A 21,886-nucleotide genomic window follows, 5' to 3' on the forward strand; every position below is an offset into this window, starting at 1 on the left:
TCTCCTCTCAAATGCTAGCAGAACAAAAGCAGTGCTTACTACTTACATTTATGCTAATGCAAAACCTGTTATTCTATCACCTTTCTAAGTCTGTAATAGAAATATTTAAAGACTGTCTGTTTTTTGGCCTTTGTCCCTTTTTATTCATGGCTTTGTCCAGATTTTGTGCCCAAAAGGTTGAGGTACGAATGCAACCAGTGTGATAGTGGAAAAAACATGATAAATCGTACTAGTGGTCAGACATGCACTAGTGTCCTTTTTTGTATTGAGTATAGGTTTCATAGGTTGGTACTAGGCTATCTGCCCTAGGGCTTATAATACAAGCCTAACCATAACAATTCCCTGGCCATTTCTTCCCACACTATTTACTTCCCTGGACCCCTGTCTAGCAGGGCGACTGACATGATCCTTGAGGTGAAATTCCTTTTTCCCCACAATCAAGGTTCCTTTTGAAGAGGGCCAAAGAGGCACTCTGCTTGACATATACGGGCAAGTCTATTCCAGAGTCTGGGGAGTCTCTGGGTCAGGAACCTATCCATCCAGCATGTTTTGTTCATTGTGATGACAAGGTTTAGATCCCTGGAGCTTGTGGCTCTGAGGGATTGGGATTTCTTTAAGTGTAGCATGTCCAACAGCTCAGGGTTTGACATGGCCTTGTATGTTAAGCAGAGATGGCCTCAGAGTAGACTATACACGACAGAGTATAGCTTGAGTTGAAGGTGGTCAGCATAGGGCATCTGCTTTAGGCCTGTGATTCTTTTAGTGAGGTATTTCCGTGGCCTTTCCAGTTGTTGCAGATGTCTTGAGAGGTACATACCAAATAGGGCATTGTGTTCCATAAATGGGTCTAATGAGGGACGAGAACAGTGGGAGAATGACCTTTTTTCTGGACGAAAAGCCCTGAGGTGTGCCACATGGGATTTCCTGACTGGAGAGGTTATTGAAGGTGAGACCACTGTCCACCTGTGTCCCCAAGTCTCTTATCACACTTTCGGAGTTTAGTGTACTGCCACCTGTGGTAATTCATGGGTACAGGTTTTTCCCCCAAAGGGGATAACTATACATTTCTTGGCATTGAGCTTGAGCCCAAAGCTCTGGCACCAAGCATCTGTTTCTGTAAGGCCCTTTTGTAGAGTATCCACATCATTCGGGGATTCAATTACTGCTTTCAATTTTGTCATCTGCAAACTTTATTAGCCAGAGTCCCTTAGTGTTGGCCTGTACTTCAGAAAAGTAGATGCCAAGCAAAAGTGGTCCCAGAAATAAACCCAGAAGTACTCCACTTGTCTGTAGCTGGATTTGGAGTCCGCTACTTTTGCAGTGTGGGTTCTGTCAGTAAGCCAGTTGGCAACCCATCAAGTGACGTAGGGATTTATGTCCCGCTTAGCAAGTTATCTAGGATTCCAGAGTGGGGGATGGTGTCAAAAGCCTTGGCGTGGTCCACATAGGTGGTGTGGACCTCCTTACCCTTGTCCACAGCTCTGGAGAGTGATTCAAATAAGTCAATCAGGTTCAGGAGACAAGTTTGGCCCTTCACGAACCCAAACTGGATGGGGACCAGTGTTTGAAGGTTGCCAACGTCTTTGTTTAAAAGTTCCATAATACGTTCCATGGCCTTGCAGACCAGGCTCTTCAGACTGATGAGACGGTTGTTCCCAAGATCCAAGGTGCACCCCCCTTGTGGAGTGGGATAACTGTAGCTGTGCGCCACTCCTTGGGCATGAAGCCTGAGGTGAGGGTATGATTAAACTTCACACAGGTTCATAGGGTGGTACTGGGCTATCTGCCCAAAGGTGTATATTAGCCCAGCCACGTTGTGCAGTACTCACTGCCCCTTTAGTAGTTCCCTAGACCCTTGTACTAACAGCTAGTACCCTTGGCCCCTATGTAGTAGTGCTGTTGGTGTGATCCCCGGTGTGAACTTTGTTACCCATCCACTCAAGGTTCCTCTTGAAGAGGAATAGTGAGGGGCTCTGTCTTATGTAGATTGGGACCCTGTTCCATAGTAAGACAAGTCTCTGCGAAGGGAATCTATCCCTCCAGCATGTTCTATTCATTGTTGTGATGAGGTTTATATCCCTAGAGTGTGTAGCTAGAGTAGATTTGGTTTTGCCAAGATGGAGCATGTTCAACAATTCTGGGCGAGGTGCCAGTTTATTTTGTAGTTCATGTAGTACACAGCCCAGGATGTCATCTGGTCCCATGGATGCTGTATTCTTTAGCTTTGGAGTGTGTTTTTTTTACCTGTGTGGCCATTACCAGAATTTGGCAATCTTCCAGTATTGAGTTGAGCCATTTAGGGTGTTCGAGGGGGTGAAGTTGGCACTGAATCAATCTGCCAGGATATTGGCAATATCCCTGGGATCAGTTATTTAATGCCATTCTGTTATAGCTCAGTAGATCTGAGCATTGCAATTTAGATTCTTGACAGTTATAGAATGCATTGTGGTCGTCTTTGGAATGTTTGGCAATTTTTTTTTCCGTAATTAGCTTTGGAGGATTTTATGAGGGATCTTAGCTTCTTACTAAGGCTGGTAAGGGAGTTTTTTTGCATCCTGGGATTTTCCTCTTCTGCAACAGTTTCTTCCTTTTGTTGTAAAGTTTATGGCAGGGGAACAACAAATTGGCTTCTCTTTTTTGGAGGAGAGCATCTTGGTTCCATTTGGGATGGCACGATTCATACACGAGTGGATGTGCTCGCCTTAGTGTAGGACTCAATCGAACTTTGTTCCCGTCTGCATGGGTGTTATGAAGTTTGTCACTTTTGCCTTGAGTAGCATGAAGTTAGCTTTGGAGAAGTTTTTTATGGAGGTTTCCTTACTGGGGGGTAGGATGTGGATGTCAAGGGTGATTAGACCTGTACACCTCCACGGTCGCTTCTTCCTGTAATAGGGTATGTTAAACTGATTCCTACCTTGCTGCATCTCCTTTTTCAACGGAGAAATCACTTCCCCCCCCAAGCTAAAATTACACCGCGTGGCACCCAACTATCGCTGCCGCCCTGAGATGACCCTCTCCTAGTGCGAATGCACACAACAGATTAAAGCGTCTGCGTTTAAAACCTATAGCTTAAACAGCTGCTTAAGGTAAAGAACTTACCTTCCTAACAGTGTTTTTCTACTGTCTAGTGTTAGGCAGCAACAAAAGAAAACAGACTTTATATTTAAAAACATTCTACTAAGAAAGCGGACTTTATATTTAATAAAACAGTTTTCTACCTACTGTTAAAGGAGGTTACCTTTAAGAACAAGGTAAACCCTGTGGTGTAATCCCCGCTCCTCTTCGCCCTCACTACGCTCGGGCTCGCTCCGCGACCCTCCCTGCCCCCTATTACCACCCGCCCCCACTACCTCTACATTTATTAGGTCAGTAAGCCCATCCCCCTTACCACCACCCAATCACAACTGTCCCTCACCCTGTACCACTCCCCTCCATTTCTCCACCTGACTACACTACAAAGCCTACACCTTTAATCTGCCCACCCACTTAACTCTTCCATTAACACTCTCTCCTCCCGCCTCCTAGCTTTTCTACTCACCAGTTGTAACAAGGTAATTCACCCCCCCCCCTCGCCATGGAAAGAAACTCTTAGTACTTTCCCTCTCACAACATTACTACTTATCTTACCCTATCTGTTAACGAGATACGATACCCTAGATCCAGCAGGTGCCTACCTCCCCAATGGTCAGACCTCCCCGTACTCCCATGACACCTCTAATCTCATTCATCCCTCTCACTACCCTTTTCTATTAACGCGAACTCCTACAGTTTCCATCCTACTCTCTGTTACCCGAAAACATCCTCAACAAGGGATCATCTTAAACTACTAATTAAACTCCAAAGAATACTTGACTATTTAAAAAAATCCATAACAAAAGACGGTGATATCCAGCCCAACCCAGGCCCCTCCATTGACCTAGGCCCAAACTCCCTGAACACTGCCAGAAGCCTAGTGGGCTCCCTCCGTATGCTTCACCTCAATCTACGAAGCATCAACAACAAAGTACACAACTTGCATGCTTTGCTTGCAACCCATTCCCCTGACATCATGTGTCTTTCTGAAACTTGGCTCAAACCTAGCACTAAGGATGAGGAAATCATCCCACCTGGGTATAACATCCTTAGGGCAGATAGAATAACTAGAAAGGGTGGGGGAATTGCAGTTATGTTCAAGAACTCCTTGAACATCACTTGGAATCCACTCCAACCTCCAAAAGTCCATAACCAGGAATTGATTGCCCTAAAGCTATGCCTAAACAACCAAAAAAGCATTAATCTCATAGTCACCTATTTACCTCCAGGCAACAATGTTGAAAACCTAGAACAAACTCTCAGTTGGCTTACCACCTTCTATCCCCAAGAAACGATAATTCTAGGAGATGTTAACATCGACTGGTCCCTATACTCCTCTCAACCAAATCCTCTCCCTATTAACTTACACGGATTCTCCCAACTTATTCTTTCCCATACTAGAGTTGGACATGCTCAACAAAAAGAGAGCATCATAGACTGTATTCTTACCAACAAGGATCCTACCAACTATACCGTAGGGACCCTCCCCAATGACCTTAGCGACCACCTTATCACCTTTATTATAAAACACAAATGTCCAAATACACCCCCCCCCCAACCAGTCTTGTTAGGAACAGCAAGAATTTCATCCCTGACCAATTTCTTGCAGACCTCAAGGCATGTAACTGGTCCATCCTAAATACTCTACCCTTAGTAGAGTGTGTCATACTTTAATGATACCTTCCTCAATATACTTGAATCACATGCTCCTAAGCGACTCATTAGAACTAAGGAACGTATCGCACCTTGGCTAACTAAAGACACTAAAACTAAAATTAAACTCAGAGACCAGGCCTGGAACAAATGGAGAACCACAAAAACCCCTCTGGACCGCATCAAGTTTCTACATAGGTTCATAGGCTATATATCTGAGAGAGGGCATTTACAAGGCCTTACACTTTGTGGCTTTGGCCACGCCCCTTTAGTAGGGGGAACTATACCATTTATTATTTTGCTGTGCCTCTGTGAGTGAGTGTGACTGAGGTAATCCCCCTATCTGTATCATCTCCTCATCCATTTGTCAAGATTTTCTTGAACATCCAGCGCGAGGTGCTCCTCTGGCATATACCGATTTTATTCCACAGCATAGGGAGTCTTTTTATTCCACAGCATAGGGAGTCTTGGGTGATGAATCTAGTCAGGTCGAGGTTTAAGTCTCCGCCTTGTGGTGAGGTTTAAGTCTCTAGATTTTGAGGTGAAGCACATTCGATTTTTCTGGCTTGTATGACATGGCTCTATAATGGCAAAGGTCAGCACACCTCTGAGCAGCGTAAGTCACTGAATAGAGCTGGAGTTCAGCAGTCGGGCAGCATTCAGTTCTGAGACCTTTATCTTTTTGGTTTTTGAACTCCTTTGGTGTCCTCTCCAGCTGCTGCAAGTGTCGGGTCAGATACATCAATGGGGCATTGTACTCACTCATTCATCTGATGAGTGATGAGAGCAGGGAGACTATGACCTCCTCCCCTCTAGACAGATGAGAAGGATGATGATAAGGTGGGCAATGTAGAAGGTCTTCCCAACTACTTTATTACACAAGTGTCGAATGACAGACTAGACATCAATAACCTGGGTCCCCAGGTCCTGATAAACTTCTTCTCTTTCAGTGGATTGCCACCATATGGTAGCTAGGGGTAAGCTTTGAAATTCAACCAAAGCAGCCGTTATGTCTGAAAAAACAATATTTCTGTCACCTCCAAGAAAAGCATCAAAACAATCCTAAAAAATTTTGGGCTGGTTTCAACCACCTCCTCCATCCAGGCAAATCTTCCACCCCCACACCTGAAACACTCATGGATAAAGATCAAAGTGAAATAGCTAACTCTTAATTCTTTTTTTACTGAGACCATCCAGTCCCTCGCCAGCCAGCTTACCTCTTCCCCCTTGGCTGCAACCTCAACCAATGACCCAACTCAACCTGCCTTCAACTTACAACCCACCTCCACCTTCTACATTCGTACCCTCCTGAAAAAACTTAAACCAACCACCCTAGCGGCTGACCTACTCCCAGCCAAATATTTACAAATAGCAGCTGATGCCATAGCCTACCCTGTATCAATCCTAATTAACCGATCTATCTCCGAAGCCTCTATTCCCTCAATCTGGAAAATCTCTTATATCATTCCTCTCCACAAAGGAGGGTCCTCTACTGACATCTAATTGCAGACCCATAGCAATACTGTCCCCCTTATCCAAAATTATGGAACGCTGCATTCACAAGCAACTTATTATCCACCTCATCCAAAATAATCTCCTGTCTAACACCCAACACGGCTTTTGCCCACATCATAGCACAACCACTGCTCTCCTCTCCTTTGTTGATTCAATTAACCTCAACCGGAATAACAAATTAATATCCTCTGCGCTCTTTCTAGACCTATCGAAAGCCTACGATATGGTCAACCACAAACAGCTGCTCCACACACTGGAAACCTTTAATCTTAGCAAAACTACTATAAGTTGGTTCAACGCCTACCTCTCTGGTAGAAAACAGGCGGTACAGTGGCAAAACAGGATTTCAGACCTACTCCCCACCAATATCGGTGTCCCCTAAGGATCTATTCTCGGTCCCCTTCTTTTCTCCCTCTTCATTAATGGTCTACACTCTATCCTTCCCAAAGCCACCTGCATTCAATATGCGGATGACTCCACCCTAATCTGCGCCGATGACTCTCTCACCAAACTCCAAGCTACTACCCAAAACTGCTTTTCTTTAGTCGAAAAATGGTTCTCAGACTTAAAACTCCTACTTAATCCAACCAAAACCAAATTGCTTCTATTCTTCCCCACTCCAGCTACTACACACGGATTAGAATCCCCTCACACCCACATCCCAACCTTCGCTGTGTCCTCTAATAATGGTACCAAAATCTTTCCTGTCACCCACACCAAACTACTCGGGGTGACAATAGACCACAAACCTAGATTTGACATGCATGTCAACCAGACCATTAAATCACTTAACAAGAAACTTGGGTCCATGTATAGAATAAAGAAATTAACCCCACACACCTAACTAACCATCGCCCGTACTCACCTCCTCTCTACTCTCCTCTATGCCTCCCCGATACTCTCCTTCCTTCACAAGAAAGAGCTTAATAAACTATCCACTGCCTATAACCACACAGCCAGATTCATTACAGGAATGCCCTACCGCACCCATCACTGCCTAAATCTAAGGACACTGGGATGGCTAGAACTGCCCAATATTCTCAAACTCAACCAACTTACTGAGGCATTCAAAATTATTAAACATCCCGATAAAAATCCCTCACTGAACATACTTACCCCCCCTACTCTAATCTTTCGTCCCTTAGGTCATCCAAATGTATACAAGTATTGACCATTAAATCTAACAACTCGGGTGGGGAAGCTCTTTATGCCAATTCCATTGGCAAAGCCTGGAATGCCCTCCCAAGCAACCTAAGACTAATGACCACTCTGCACCAATTTAAAACTCACCTCCGAGCTTTACTAAAATCCCAATGGCTATGCCCATGCTCTAATCCCGACTAATAGTGCACGCCCCCAGCTCTACATGGCCTATTCAAGCCTCCACACAACCCAAATCCTTAAGGGTCCACTCTGTAGCCATGACAATCCATCTTACTAACTTGTATTCTTTTGGATTATATTTTTGTATTACTTATTGTTTTAATTTGCCTACTTATGTTAGCTTACTAACTTTCTATAGTTTTGTTATCACATGTGTTTATGTACCCCTGTTCTTTGGAGCTTTTCTCCCCGGGCCTCCACTGAAAACGGATATGTATCCAGTTGGAATAACCCGGTCAACAAATGTAAAATAAATAAATAAATTAGCTTATGGTCTGACCTGACCAACGAGGGGTAGGGTAAACCTACAGTCATGATCTACAAATGAACATTTTTTTAAGTTTTATGGACATTGTTCATATAGTGTTTGTGGTCATGAGTTATTTTAGCTATTTTCCTGCAGACAGACTTAACAGAATTACTAAAATTGTTCAATTCAATACTAATTCTGTGAAAGTGAAGCTTCAAATGTCTGGTAGGCTGATTAACTATTATACCCTACATAAGCAATTTTGAAATAACTAATGTTACTGAACTCAGAATTCTAATTTTGACTGAATTTTTATACAATTACTATATTGTTAAATACCAATGCCCTATTTTAGTTAATTGGATAAAGGTAATACAGCGCTTTTTAATGAGTCTTGTGGTTGCAGCTTGGGGGTGGAAAAGGAGTAATGAACTGGTTTACAGATTATACTGTAGTTGTGTGATGGAAATGTCACTCATGCTGAATTGTGTTGGTTGTTAGTTGCAACATTTTCTGTTTAATATTGGTTACTATGGTACCTTGGCTACTGGAAGGGGGGGGGGTGTCTTCAACTGCTTTTTGCAGGGAAATGCAAGGGAGAATGAACCGCCAGAAGTACATGGATTCTTTCCTATTTTAATGATTTTGCTCAAATTCCCTGACTTGTCAAGTTTATCAACCTAAAGATGTCATTTTGGGTAAATAAAATTGTGGGGGATACATAGGTGAGATGGATTCCATAGTAAAGCATGCTACAAGAGTTTTTCAGATATATTGATTAATATGTACAGATGTTCTGCTGTATGCTAGAGTGCAACTATATACCTAGGAGGCTCAATTTTGTTTTGCTTTTTTTTTATTAAATGTTAACTACCATTTCAGTGCCTGTTTTGTGTTCCTAGCTGTATTTTATGGTATATGCTGGTTAGAAATGATTAAATTGTAGAATTTAAGTAGTATGTAAACTATGCTGGTGTGATACAAGTTTTATGTAAGACATATAGACATTTAGGACATGAGAAAAGACCTGGACATATTAAAGAAGCCAGCAAAATCTAGAGGTATTTATTCCCTCTAGTTTTTCTCATGTTTAATTATCCAGAAATTCTGAGCTTCTTGCATACAATTTCTTACTCTCAATCGTCCCACTTTTTTTGGCTTGTTAGCTTTGCTTTTTTGTGGACTTCCTACAAGCCCCCCTTCCCCCCAAGCCTGACCTAACCCCATAGTAGAAATGTTTGTGTCTTGAGGATTCTACAAACCATTTTTCAGTCCTGGGAACCAGTGAACCTACCGCGATTGGGCACTTATCTTAGGGCTTGTTTACCCAATTTTCGTACTTGTAAAACACTATCCATGATATAAGCTATACAAAACAGTTTTTTTTTTTTTAAATACAAAAAGGGTCCACCTCTTGAAGGTACTCAGACTAAGATTAATTCCAGCAATACTATTCCTTTTGCTTGCTGATTTTCCGCCCATACAGACCCCTTAAGTGCTGCTAGAAGTGGCATCTTTAGAAAAGTAGCACATTACATAAAAGTAAACAATTTGTGGGAATACATGCAAAAAAGTGGGGTGAAGTTTAAGAATGAATTGAGTAATTTATGTAATGTAGGACTGAACAAAAGCAGTTAATGTATGCATGAAAATGGCATAATGGTTATTTTTCTATTACTGTGTGCTCCTGTGTCAATATTTACTTAAGATGATGTTAGTGAGAAGCCTTACCAGTGCATGGCAGATGCAGATGCATCCACCATGAAGTGTTCTACTTCCAAAGGGAAACTAGTCTGCCAGTCACAGATATAGTTTATAGTTCTTCACAACTACAATTTGCATTCCCAGACTATGGTAACTTCACAAACTGAGCACAGAATATTTTAGCTTCACCCTGAAATTTTTTTAGCAATACACTAAGGAAACTGGTTGAATGAAATCAAAGTGGCTATAATCCCACAAATAAGGGGCATGGAAACCATTCACAGGTTTTCCCCAATTAATGAGAAAGGGCAAAAGCTTTAATGTAGCCACATGCTCAAGCATATCAGACCAGCAACAGTCAACCTGAATAGTGCTTCAAGAGTGAAGCAGGTCTTACATAAACAGCTGCATCTGTAGATGTGTAGCCAGAAAAAAAAATATTTTCCTATTAAAGGCTAACTTGACCCTGCCCCCAGGATAGAAAACCAAGAATTCTAGCTGCTGTTCAAATATTTCAAATTAATCCTGCAGATACAATGTCTCTAAATACAAATTTAAACAGTAATTAAACCCAGGCAGAAACAATGAAGAGCACACATCTAAACACTAGACCTCATAAATTACTGCCAGAAGTCTTGTATACACCAAGCTCTAAGTTTTAAACTTCAGTAAAGATTAGAGCAAGGCTAAACAGAGCAGAAAGCTATTCCAAAAATCAATTGAAGAGTAACAAACTAGAGGCACATTCACTACGGTTTGAAGGAACCACCATCTGAACTGGAAATATGAAATTGAAATGGTGCCCTTGCCAAGATAAATCAAATGATAGTGACGTCTATGCCACATACCAACTGCAAAAGTAAAATATGAAATCTTAAAAGCCATAAAGGAGATGGGAAGAGTACCTTGGGTCTAAGCTGTAACCAAAGTGGTTACAGTAGCCTTCAAATTCATAAGTTGTGTGGGAGAAAGCCAGACTGATGTAGACTTTATTCACAAATCCCAAGAAATTACACTAATAAATTTGTCAGCACTACTGAAGAGAAAATTAAAATTTGTAGGTAACCTCAGGTCATCCACCAAAGCTAGGTTGGTTCTTATGACTTACTGCATAACTGACCAAAGTATCTGCCAACACCAGTCTCAAATCACACTCAATACAGGTCTCAACCAAGCACAGCAAGTGTGAAATACAACCCATCTTAATACAAGTGTTGGGAGCATTAAATCGGAGCCATTATGAGCAGATGAAAATGAGGGACCTCAGAAGTTAGTTGAAGTCAAAGGTTACAGACAAGGAAATTAAGCAGCTAGGACATACCGAACTCCAAATAAACTGCCAATGCGAAACTAAACCACAAATTTCAAAACTAATTTCCAAACACAAAAGGGAATCTTGAAAGGAATATTACCTTAAAATATTTGAGTTCAAAGACAGCAACTACACAAAGCAACAAAGCATTTCTAAACTCTGCCAAACATGATAAAAAAATGTTTGACATGTCATGAGTCTGCCAAGTCAAAAGTGCCAATATATAATGGGACTTTGCCATATGCTACCACACAAGTCTACGTACCTGCATAAAATTACATGTCCCCTGGAACTGTGCTATGATATCCTGTAGCTCTTGTTGCCTGAGTGCTGGGTCATTAGGCAATGACTTTGAAGAGTTGGAGGAGATGAACTCAAGAGCTGGTGGTTGCTGCTCTGGCTTCGAGACCTGGTTTAATAAATAGAAACAAATAATCCTGTCTAGGCTTTAGATTCAAACTACCTCTCCATGATAAATGCACAGTTCTGTCACAAACCTTTCTGCACGTGTTAAAGTTGCTGTGTAAATGTTGCAACACCCATTACTAAAATTATTTTAAAATGCTACTTGCTGAAAACTACTTGTTTATTACGTCTCTGAAACAAATTAACTTTGGATACACTACGTTTAATCACATAACTGCCCACTTTCTACCACTAAACCACAAAATGCACCTACTAATTCGAGCATTTAAAAAGATATGCAGACAGCCCAACAGATCTGACAGCATGATTTGCCTTATTTGCACTAGTGGTGCTTAAATCACACTTATACATTTTACTGGATTCTGGATAATGCCGAAACAAAATGCACACCCAGAGTTGACTTCATAGCACTGCCAAAACTGTGATCATACCCAAGACCAAAGCACTAGATAAACTAGTGGAAGGGCAGCCACTGATAACTCTGCTATCCTGAGTGAAAGGGGTTCACACACAGTAAAAGCCTACTAGAAAGATGGGCATGGCAGGGCAGCATGTGTGCAAAGTATATATACCCAACTCTAGCCAAGCCACATGTGCTTCAGCACATGCAAGAATGCAACACTTGGCACACTAGGCTCTCGTCTACCAACATGCATAACATCTGGGGGGCAGTGCCACGAGATTCATGGCCATTTGGATAGCCACATTAAACCCAGTTTCTGCCCACATGACAAGGTGACAGGAAACAAATGGGTACCATCAAGGCAGATCTTGACAGCCAGCAGTCATAGGGTTGAAGTGTTTCTCCAAGTTTTGGTTCTCCATGCAGTTTACCTAAATCTTCCTCTTATTACCAAGCAATTTTAACCAAACCCAAAATTAAAAACTAAGAAAAGAATCTCTTACTTTGAAAGGTTCACAGATTTAAACAGTCATCTACACCACCACCTGATCAGACTGCAATCAAAAGGTTTTAGAACTATTTTAAATCTTCACCAGTAGAGGGCAGACACATTTTTGGAGTAGGATTATCTTTCTCACGTCACCAAAACTAAACTTTTGTGACAAGTAAAACTGCCACATGGAGCAAAAAGAAAAATGTGGAGTAGAAGACTCCAACCTTACTTCAAACCATGGAAATTTGGTATTTTGGCAAGTGCCCCCGTAATTCAGATAAACGTTGCAATCTAAAGCTCCTTCACCACTAAGCTTTGTGATAATGGGGCATGGCAAGAATAAAAGATCTAGAACAAAAGTATTACAATACCTGAATTCAAAGCATCTGTGACTACTAGAAATATTGGGTGAAGCAAAAAAAACACATTTACTTGCCTGTCACCAAAGCCAAAACTGTACATGTGAGAACCCCCCCACACTCACTATTTACAGATACAGATCAACTCTGGAGTGTAACCAGCTTCCCTCATGGGCAACAAAGGCATGGAGTGCATTCCAGACCACCATTACTAGCAACAGATACTGGACAAGGCAGTACACCAACCCTGTGGTGCAGGCAGATGGTCCTTATTGCACCTCAAACACCTGAAATTCACTTAATCAGTACAGGATGAGAGAGAACCTGGGGAGGTTGGAAGGGAGCAAGTGATGCCAGCTAACCCATCCAGGAGAGGAAGGGTGTCTAGACTTGCAATAGCAGCATTAAGAAATTTGCATACTCCTCGCAGCAAGCAATATGCTGCTTGATCAGGCTATGCCTGCTGCTTTTGTAAGCAACTGTGGGGAATGCAAGACTATCATAGGGTGGGAGGTGGTTAGGAGAGACGTCCAGTATCTCCTTTGTGCCAGATGTGGATCTTGGAGGTCAAAAGGTCTAGAAGACCCAGTGAAAGAAGTGGGTGACAACTAACACTCAGCTGCAAGGAAGGAAGCAAAAATTAGATAAAGCAGGGGATAGAGTCCCATTCCAGAGGTGGCAAGACAACCTAGTCCCACTCCAGAGGCAGCAAAACAACCTAGTCCCACTCCAGAAGAACATGTAAAGTAACAGCATTTCCCAGCGTCCAAGGCACATCAACTACCACTCATTTATCAGGATAATTGTTCACATGAACACGCCAGTCCACTGCAAGATGAACTTCAGCTATTCCAAAATTTATACAGATGAGCAAAAGCAATTACTGGAATCATAGCTCGTAAAAATCCAAAGAGTGAAATATTTGTAAGGCAAAAGGCATACATGCATTACACAGAAGGTCCCAAGTCTGATGTACCATCAAGAATTGGCTTCAAGATGCAGATGCCAAAAATCAATAGATGGGAAACAAATCTGTTATAGGCAAAACAGATTAAAGATGTGGCTATCATGTTCAGTCTTGTGAAGAAATAGTTTTGGATTAACATTTTCAGACTCAACTGAGACGCCCAAAAAATAGTTTTCATGTTAACACAAAACAATGCCCCCACCCCAAACAATGTGTGGACCAATGCCTGGAATTCTGTACTAGAAAGATTTTTTGTTTTTCTATGGAACAGAAAATCTAAAGTAAAAGCATCTCCTCAACTTAAACACAATAGCAGAGTCAGAGGCATCAATGAACACACGAGGCCTGGATGTTAAGGAAAGAATGGACATGGATCAAAGGATGACAAGTGTACAGTTGTGCAACTAAACAGATGTTAATGGATCAGTGCTGCAATAGTCAGAGCTATATTGGTCATTCTACCAAGGATAGGATGTCTGGCCCGAATTTAAATGCTTTTGGGCACCTTCCATGCACACCATACGTCCAAGGTAACATGAGTTGGCATAAAACCAAACATGACAAAGCCAGTTTTGGTACCTTAAATGCAACAAACTGAACGGAGGCAGGTTTACTGGATGTGCTCTAGGAAAATTAGGGATAAGGGAAAATCCATCCTTAAGACAGAAATAATATCTAGCAATTTAAGCGAGAAAGGGTGCAGGGAGGGTCTTGGTACAGCAACCATAATCTATTCCATCTGTTATGGTAAATTTACTTGCACATCTGTACTATGTTCATTAGACCACTGATGCTGTAGCCCAAGCTAAACAATTATCAAAGCCTAGACAGCCAGCAGTGGAGGAAGATCAGAGTACAGGAGCCTAAGAACAGTTCTACCCAAACCTGCTCTTGCCCTGAAAAAAAATCCATGTTCATGCTTGGTGTAGATCTGCACAGAAGACAGCTCTTGCCTCTAGAAGAGTTCTAGAGTCCACCCCTTTCCAATACACCAAAGCTCTGGGTAGCATAAGCTTCAACTTTCAGAAGGGACTTTCCATGGAGAGAACAAAATTGGTGGGATAATTAGGATATTGGTGATACTTATCCTTAAAAAGTGACAAGCTCACCACTTGGACAAATGGATGGGAAAGAGCAAATTCAATCCCGGTTTAGTATCCTTGTCTCAAATGGATTGTGGCAACATGCAAGTGTCCCAGCATATCCTTGTTCAAACTGAATCTGGGTTATTTGCATTCAAAACATAAAAGCTAAAAAAAAGCATCATGGGAATGGCAAGGCTAGTTTTATGATTCCCCCATATCATAGTATTTATAAACCTATATATCAGTTTTGTCCCATCAATTTAGTATCTGTGGACTTCGAGAGGATACAATATTCTGTGCCCCGTTTTTGATTCAGAAAAGATGGATATGAACAGATTTAAACTGCATTTACACTACCTTAGGCATGAATGGTCAATTAAGGTGACCCTGGTCTTAATGAAAATTAAGGTAGAGTCGTCCCCCCCATGAGCGCTTGCAACTCGGATACTGCATTGACTTGAGCAAATCAGTCAACATGTCAAAAACCTTGCATTGGCCTGAAGAGGAAACTCAAGGTTTTTCATAATCATACCAAAAGAGCCAACAGTTTAGATGGATGGATATGTAATGCTCTTTCCAAAAACTAAGTATTTCACCTGTGACTAGGGGGATCTAAAGGCACACAAGAACAGTCTTCAGACAAACGGGAAAGGCCAGATTTCAGCAATTCCAATACTGGATCACCACGGGTGCTTCAGCCTTGGATTTGTCCTTTCTGTGGCAACTAAAACATGTTTTAGCCTAATAGAATTTTTTTAGCTTCCTTTAATACTGGCTGCACATCCTCAAAAAAGGTGCTCAAAGGTGATAGATATTCTATCATCCAGGCAGTCTAAGTTTTTGCAGGATTTAGACCTCCTGTCATGTGTGACCAAATCAATCCTGTGGAAAAAGCCTATGATAAGTGCCCTTAGCCATTTTCACGAGAAGGGAAACCTAGTTCTCCTGAACAGAATTCCTTTTGTATGTTGTGAATGGAGACCATCTATTTGGGGCATTCCCTACACAAGGATAATTTCCGGTAAGACTGCAAATTCCATTTGTAGGGGGCCTGCCCTGCTCAGTGTTTCTCGGTTTTGCTCAAAGTACAAATAGCTTGAAGAAAGACTACTGTGATGCCAATTCAGAGAATCACTGCTACTTTGCAGAAAGGGTAAGACCTAGCTGCCCCTTGTTTATATACCATGTCACAGTGGTAGATTACCACAAGTATTCCTGTAGTTCATAAACTGTTCAAAGTCTAATGTAAATATAAAAATGTTTGTTGCGCTTTCTTGAAAAGATGGTCCCAAGACCGTTTATTTAGATTCTCTTGGATGCAGTAGTCCCCCACCAAGTCTGATGCATCCATGATTACAAAATCAGGATGGGTCTGAAAGACTAACTGGAAGACCTGGATTCAACATATATCCATCACAACTCTGGCAAAATCACTGTAATTTGGAAGGTTAGAGGGTGTTAGTGTTAAAACCATATGGATTTCAGAACCATCAAATTGTACTTGCGTTAACTGGCTACAGAGAAATCAGAATAGTGGAGGCAGTGTACCCAAAAATACAGAGATATTCTTTTAGTTCTCGATTGCTGAGAATACTGAACAAACGACCTGATAATTTACCACCACCCCCACCCCCCCAAGAGCAAGAGAAGCCATCTGCAACAGGCAAGAAATGTTGCTCTAAGAAAATTCTCCAGAGGAAGGTAAAAACCTAGATTTTGAAAACAAAAAAGTAGAGATACTTGGCTGCTTTGAGCAGAGTTGGCAAAATGTCATCACTAGTGCTAGACACCAAGAACACCCTTGGGGTTCCTGAAAGGCTGAACAGTAAGTGAATGTGAACCAGAATCAGAAAACCTAGTTATTTTGTGAAAGGGAATATGGTCATAAGCAATTTTAGTTTAAAAAACTTACCAAATCACCACCTGGGAACTAGAAAGACTGCATGAACATTACACATTCCAAAATTAAAGACTGAGGTCTAGATAGCAGTGTTCCCTTGTTTTTTTGGGTCAGTAGCATTTTTTAAAATCATTTTCCTTTGAGAATCTGTAACACAGCAATACAGCTGAAGACAACATAAAAGAAATGAGATGAAAGAGGTGGGTTATGATTTTGAGGGGTTGGAGGAACTCCTAGATTTGAAGGAAGAGAGTTCTACCACCATGTGAATATTTTGAATTTCTAGTAAACAGAAGTCTACTATTTCAAAGGGGAAGATAAAGGGAAAGATCTCGAAGGTTTAAATTGTGGCCAGGGTAGAGAATGATGGAACCAGAGTCACTGTGCCTGCACATTTTTTTCTTGAGTTTACATGTCAATGTCTCCTGAATTTCCCAGACTTCCACTTGGACTGTGTAAGTGGTTTTCTATAAGTAAGCCCGCGAGTGTTAGAGTAATTCTTGATATTTAGGAATAGGGACTGAAATATCTGCTTGACTCCTTGGATCAGTACCCCCATCCAATCACACCTTTATGCACCGTTAGACAAGGGCATTTTGTACCTTATCAACTGACATTAAGACAAACTGACATTCAGGCAAATTCGAGGATCTCAGTCATGTGCATCTTGCATAGCTGACCCAGTTGCAGCTGCCCTGGACACAATCAGTACCATATGAACATTTTAAATAGTTTGTGATCGAATCATGTTGGGAAAGGAGAATTTAATATAAGACCAACTCAGCAACTGCCTTATTCATATCGGAAAGTTGCCAGTAGATAGAGAAAGTTAACTGTCCTGAATTTCTAGGGTTGACAATGTATACATTTTCTTCCTGTACCAGTTAAAAGCCTGCACTTCCTTGTCAGAGGATACCATATTAGCAGCAGTCAGGTCTGTCACAGGAAGTGAGAAAGAGAGGTCTGCCACAGGAAGTTAGAAAATAGGAACTTGAGACCGGTACCCTGTGAAGCCAGTTTTTTTTTTGGGTGCAGGAGATTGTCAGGTGAAGTACAAGTGACATTTAAAATCATCCGCTACAGCATCAATAACATAAGGCCAAAAGTTTAGAGGTTTCTCAGCAAGTGAGATCAGTCTTGCATATTTTTTCTTCCCATTGGAAGCTATCTTTCATCATACCAGTGTTAACATTTCTGCTGGAAAATCTGAAATTACTTCAGCCTTAAACTTTGTGAAAGTAAAACAATTCCTCCCAAGACTCCAGTAGGTGTTGGAGAGATGTTTAGTTCTCCATTCTGGAATATCCAAAGAGAAACTGAGTGGTCCCATATGGGCTTGAGTACCCAAGTAATACTTCCCTTACCAGCACTTAAGGTATATAGTCTGGCCCTTCCAAAACTATCAAGCAAGGCTCTCCCTTCCAATAGTAGGTGTAAGCCCAGTCCTGGAAAAAGAATAAGTAGGACCAGAGTAATTGGAAAGAGTGAGGACCAACACCCCAGCAGAGTTCTCACGCACCAAGGTAGACAGGGTAAAGCAGAAACTGTTTCATGAACCTAAGCAGTCTTAGGAGCCAGAAATGGGATGACTGTGGTACTTGCTCCAGAATCCATAGAAGATGTCTCAAAGGCTTTAAGCTGTGGGTTCTCTAGATAAAGATTAATGGAACTCTGCAGACGATCATTTTCAAAGTAAAGGATAAATACTACATATGCAGATGTAGTACAACTCCCCTAAACAAAATAAAGCAGTGTGGGGATTTTTAAAAGGAATTGGTCATCCACTTCCCTTTTTCTCCTAAACATAAGCAAAACACAGCTACAAAAGTAAACTTACCTTAACAGCAGTTACCTGATCACTGTTGCAGTAGCTTTAGCTATATGGGCAGATTACCCTAGCTTACATTTGGGAGATGGAAGAGTTCAGGAGCCCCTGAAAAAAAAAAAAAGTTCTAAGCCTGACCTAGACCTAGTGAAGGAATCAAGCTTGGTGCTTTGTAAGAGTGCAAAGAACTGAGTAGCAGATTCAAGAATACTTTCAGAATCCAACCCTTTTCCAATAGCCATAGATGGAGCCAAGGCACTGGAAAAAAAAGTAGGTCTTAACCCTGCTTGGAACAGTTTTCTTATCGTGAGTATAACAAAAGCTAATAGCCATAGCTTTAGACAACCATTTGCAAATGGGTTTGACAGTTTTTTCACAGGAAATGAACTGAAGGATTTGAGTTTTAGTTCTGCCAAGACAGTACCCAAAGTTGTCTGACACCCAAGATATGAAGTACCTTTTCTCCCGCATTTTAGGTTCAGAAAAGAAAACAAGTGAAAAGCCTTAAAAGTCAGCTCAGATACCAATTTAGGCACAAGATTAGTTGCCCTTGTGGAAAGTGAGGGTTGACTTCATAAGCTTGCAATTCGAATGACTGCACCAATTTCTCAAAAAGGTACCAACTGTTTTCCATGTTAAGAACCTCAATTCAACCTGGTTAGCTAGCTCAAATGGGCCAAGAATAAGCTTCTAACACTACACTTAAGATCCAGAGAGCGAGCCACTTGTTTTCTTTGAGGCCTCTAGCGCAAACCCCTTTTCAAAAAAATTTAAAGTGGGGAAGCATTGAGGAGGATTCATGGGCAGACATGCTGAAATGGCCAATAAAATGAACCCTGACAAGGAAGAAAAGTCATAGGTTAAGTAACTCAATTATAAAACCAGAATACTAGTCACAAATGGGTGCTGGTTTTGTGGGCACCAACTAGAAAATCTTTTCCATTTACTAACAATTTTCTGGTAGCAGGCTTTGCCTCCATGAGGATTGTACAGCAGGTACTAAAACAGTTGACTAAAGAGGATTAAGACCCTATCATCCAGGCAGTAAACAGAAGCAGATTTTCAGGGTGCATCAAACCTCTGTTCTTGTGCGAATAGATCAATTCTGAAGCATGTGGTAATTGCCACTGGCAACTTCCAAAAGGGAGAAGCACAGTTGCCTAGGATAAAAGTGAGTCACCACAATTTTGGAGGGATTCCTTTTGAATCTTCAGAAGGACCAATGACAGAAGTGTCAAGAGGGGAAAAGCATACATGAAAAGTACATACATTTTTCTTCCAGACCACCACCTATTAAGTCCTGGAGCAGAATTTTGCCAGCTGCTCTCTCCTCTCTGAACAAAGTCTACTTGAGCAACTCTCCACAGATGGATCAAATCTTGGAAAACTCCTGATTTAGTTTCCATTCATGCTGGTCTGCCCTTGTTCTACTCAGCTTGTCTGCCAAACAGTTTTGCTCTGATGGAATGTAGGATACTTGCAGAGAGACTGCTGCAAAGCTACATCCCAAGCTAACATGCCTAGTCTGCAAAGGGGGGTAAAACCTGCTTACCCCTTGTTTATCTACCATACGATGGTGCCGTCTGGGACCAAAGATAGTTAAGTGTTGAGTGCCTTGATCAGGACAATGTGCTTGTGTCTACCCTGTGCCTCCCACACACCTTGCACTTTCATGTTTAGACATTTCCCCAATCAAAGTTAAAGGCATCTGTAGTGACAGACTGCTTTGGAACAATGAGGCAGAAGGGGAGGCTTAGTAGGATAGAGACAAGGGGGGCTGACCCTAAAGACTTGTGATAGCACTTTCTCAAATGGAGTTTTACTAGGGGTATGAAAGTCATAGAAGCCAAGACACTATATGAGGTATCCCCCCCTCAGTGACTGAAGTGTCTAGTAGAAAATTAGAGAATTAGATTCGGCTGAAGATCTAATTTGGAAGAAAAACTCAAGTTGTCTAGATGACATCCCAGGCACAGAATCCTGTGCAAATTTTCAGGGTGTCCTAGTCTAAGCCCTCTCACTGACATTCCTGACACTGAAAAAAATTCTGCAAAGATAAGCCATTTAAATATGGAAAAATGTGGATACTCTTTAGTCTGCAATAAGCTATTGCTGGAGCTAAACACTGATCCCTCGTGGTGCAGTGGATAGTCTAAAGGGCGAGGAAAAGATCTGATAAGGTTCTCTCTGGATCACATTAACATCTTTAGTCTAGATGAATAGGGATGTGATGAGCATTTTTAAGTCTAGTCTTACCAGGAAACTAAACTGGAAGAGGTAACGGGCTGTAAAGTGACATTTTGAATTTGGGCACTATCAGGCAGGCTTAGGAACAGCAGATCCAGATCTTGTTTCCAAGCATTCTGACACCATCATCCTTCTTGAATAAAAACCCACCATGGAAGGAAGAAACTGGTTTTGATCACTCCTTGGAACAGCATGTGATGAACAGATGGAAAGAGTGATCAGGATGAGGAATGACTACCTGGAAGAAAGAAATTTCCTTCACTGCCATTTGTTACCCTGAACAATTTTCAGAACCTATTTATCTGAAAATGTGTTGTTAAAGAAAAATGGAGGTTCAGAATTTCTGGAAGGATGAAGGGGCCAGGGTGGAAGGGGGTCACAAGGTCTCTGGAATAGTCAGATTGGTTTTGGGAGATTTTACACTTTTCTGGAGTCCCTTGTACTTCTTACATGACTATCTGAACTTTGACATATTATTCAGTTTTGCTATAACTGGACTTAGATAAAAATCCATTGGATAATTTGGAAAAGGAGGGCTGAAAAATAATTCCCCTGACCAGACTGACCCTTTCACCATATTATTTGATCACTACTTCAGCAGAAAAGCCAAATTGCTATACAAGGAAGAACTTAATTTTATCTGGGAGGTTCTGATGATGCAGGCATGCCAACTTCAAAAAACATGACCAGGGCCCATTACTGTGGAAATAGTATCATACATAGCAAATAAAGTAGATTTTCCCCTCAACTGCTCAAAAAACTCCCCATTTTCACAATGTGAAAACACAGGAGCCCAACACCTTAACGTTATGGAAAAAACTTCAGAATTATACAATTCCCTCTTGCTTAATTTTCCCATCCTTATCAGAAAGGGTAGGATTGGAATTAAGTGCTTAGCAGTTGGATCAACTAAAGCTATAGCTGCTGGATTAGGTTTGGGAATAATGTAAAATTAAAGACTGAGGAACTTTTACAAATCCTACTTGCCTTTTTAGGGGCAGCTGGCGGACTCAGGAAGATTGTAAGCAGTAACATCCTCTGAAGCACAGAAAACGAAGAAAGGGAGTAGGTTATGGAAAATCCTGTAACTCGGTAATTTGAGGGGCTGAAATCTGTTTTCCTACTAATAATGGCACATTCTAGCAACATTATCAGAGAAAAGGAAACCCCCACATGGACAGTGAGCTTGGTAATCATAAATCTGAGGAAAAATATACAACCATTCCAGAGTCACTGTTCAGATTCAAACCCTAGAGGAACTCTTTCTAGAAAAAACTTTACAAGGAGGATCA

General features: G+C 41.4%; 1 protein-coding gene across 1 annotated transcript in view; it reads right to left on the reverse strand.

The window, feature by feature from the left end:
• The window catches only part of CAPRIN2 (caprin family member 2), a 1,868,571-nt gene that overhangs the window by 435,282 nt on the left and 1,411,403 nt on the right, over positions 1–21,886 (reverse strand). Inside the window, exon 11 of the mRNA XM_044087251.1 lies at positions 11,155–11,298. Within this exon, the coding sequence (XP_043943186.1) occupies positions 11,155–11,298 (144 nt within the window). The remainder of the gene's footprint in view (positions 1–11,154; positions 11,299–21,886) is intronic.

The sequence above is a fragment of the Protopterus annectens genome, chromosome 11.part0 (genome assembly GCF_019279795.1).
Source record: "Protopterus annectens isolate FY-2018-M chromosome 11.part0, PAN1.0, whole genome shotgun sequence".
NCBI classification, from domain to species: domain Eukaryota; kingdom Metazoa; phylum Chordata; order Ceratodontiformes; family Protopteridae; genus Protopterus; species Protopterus annectens.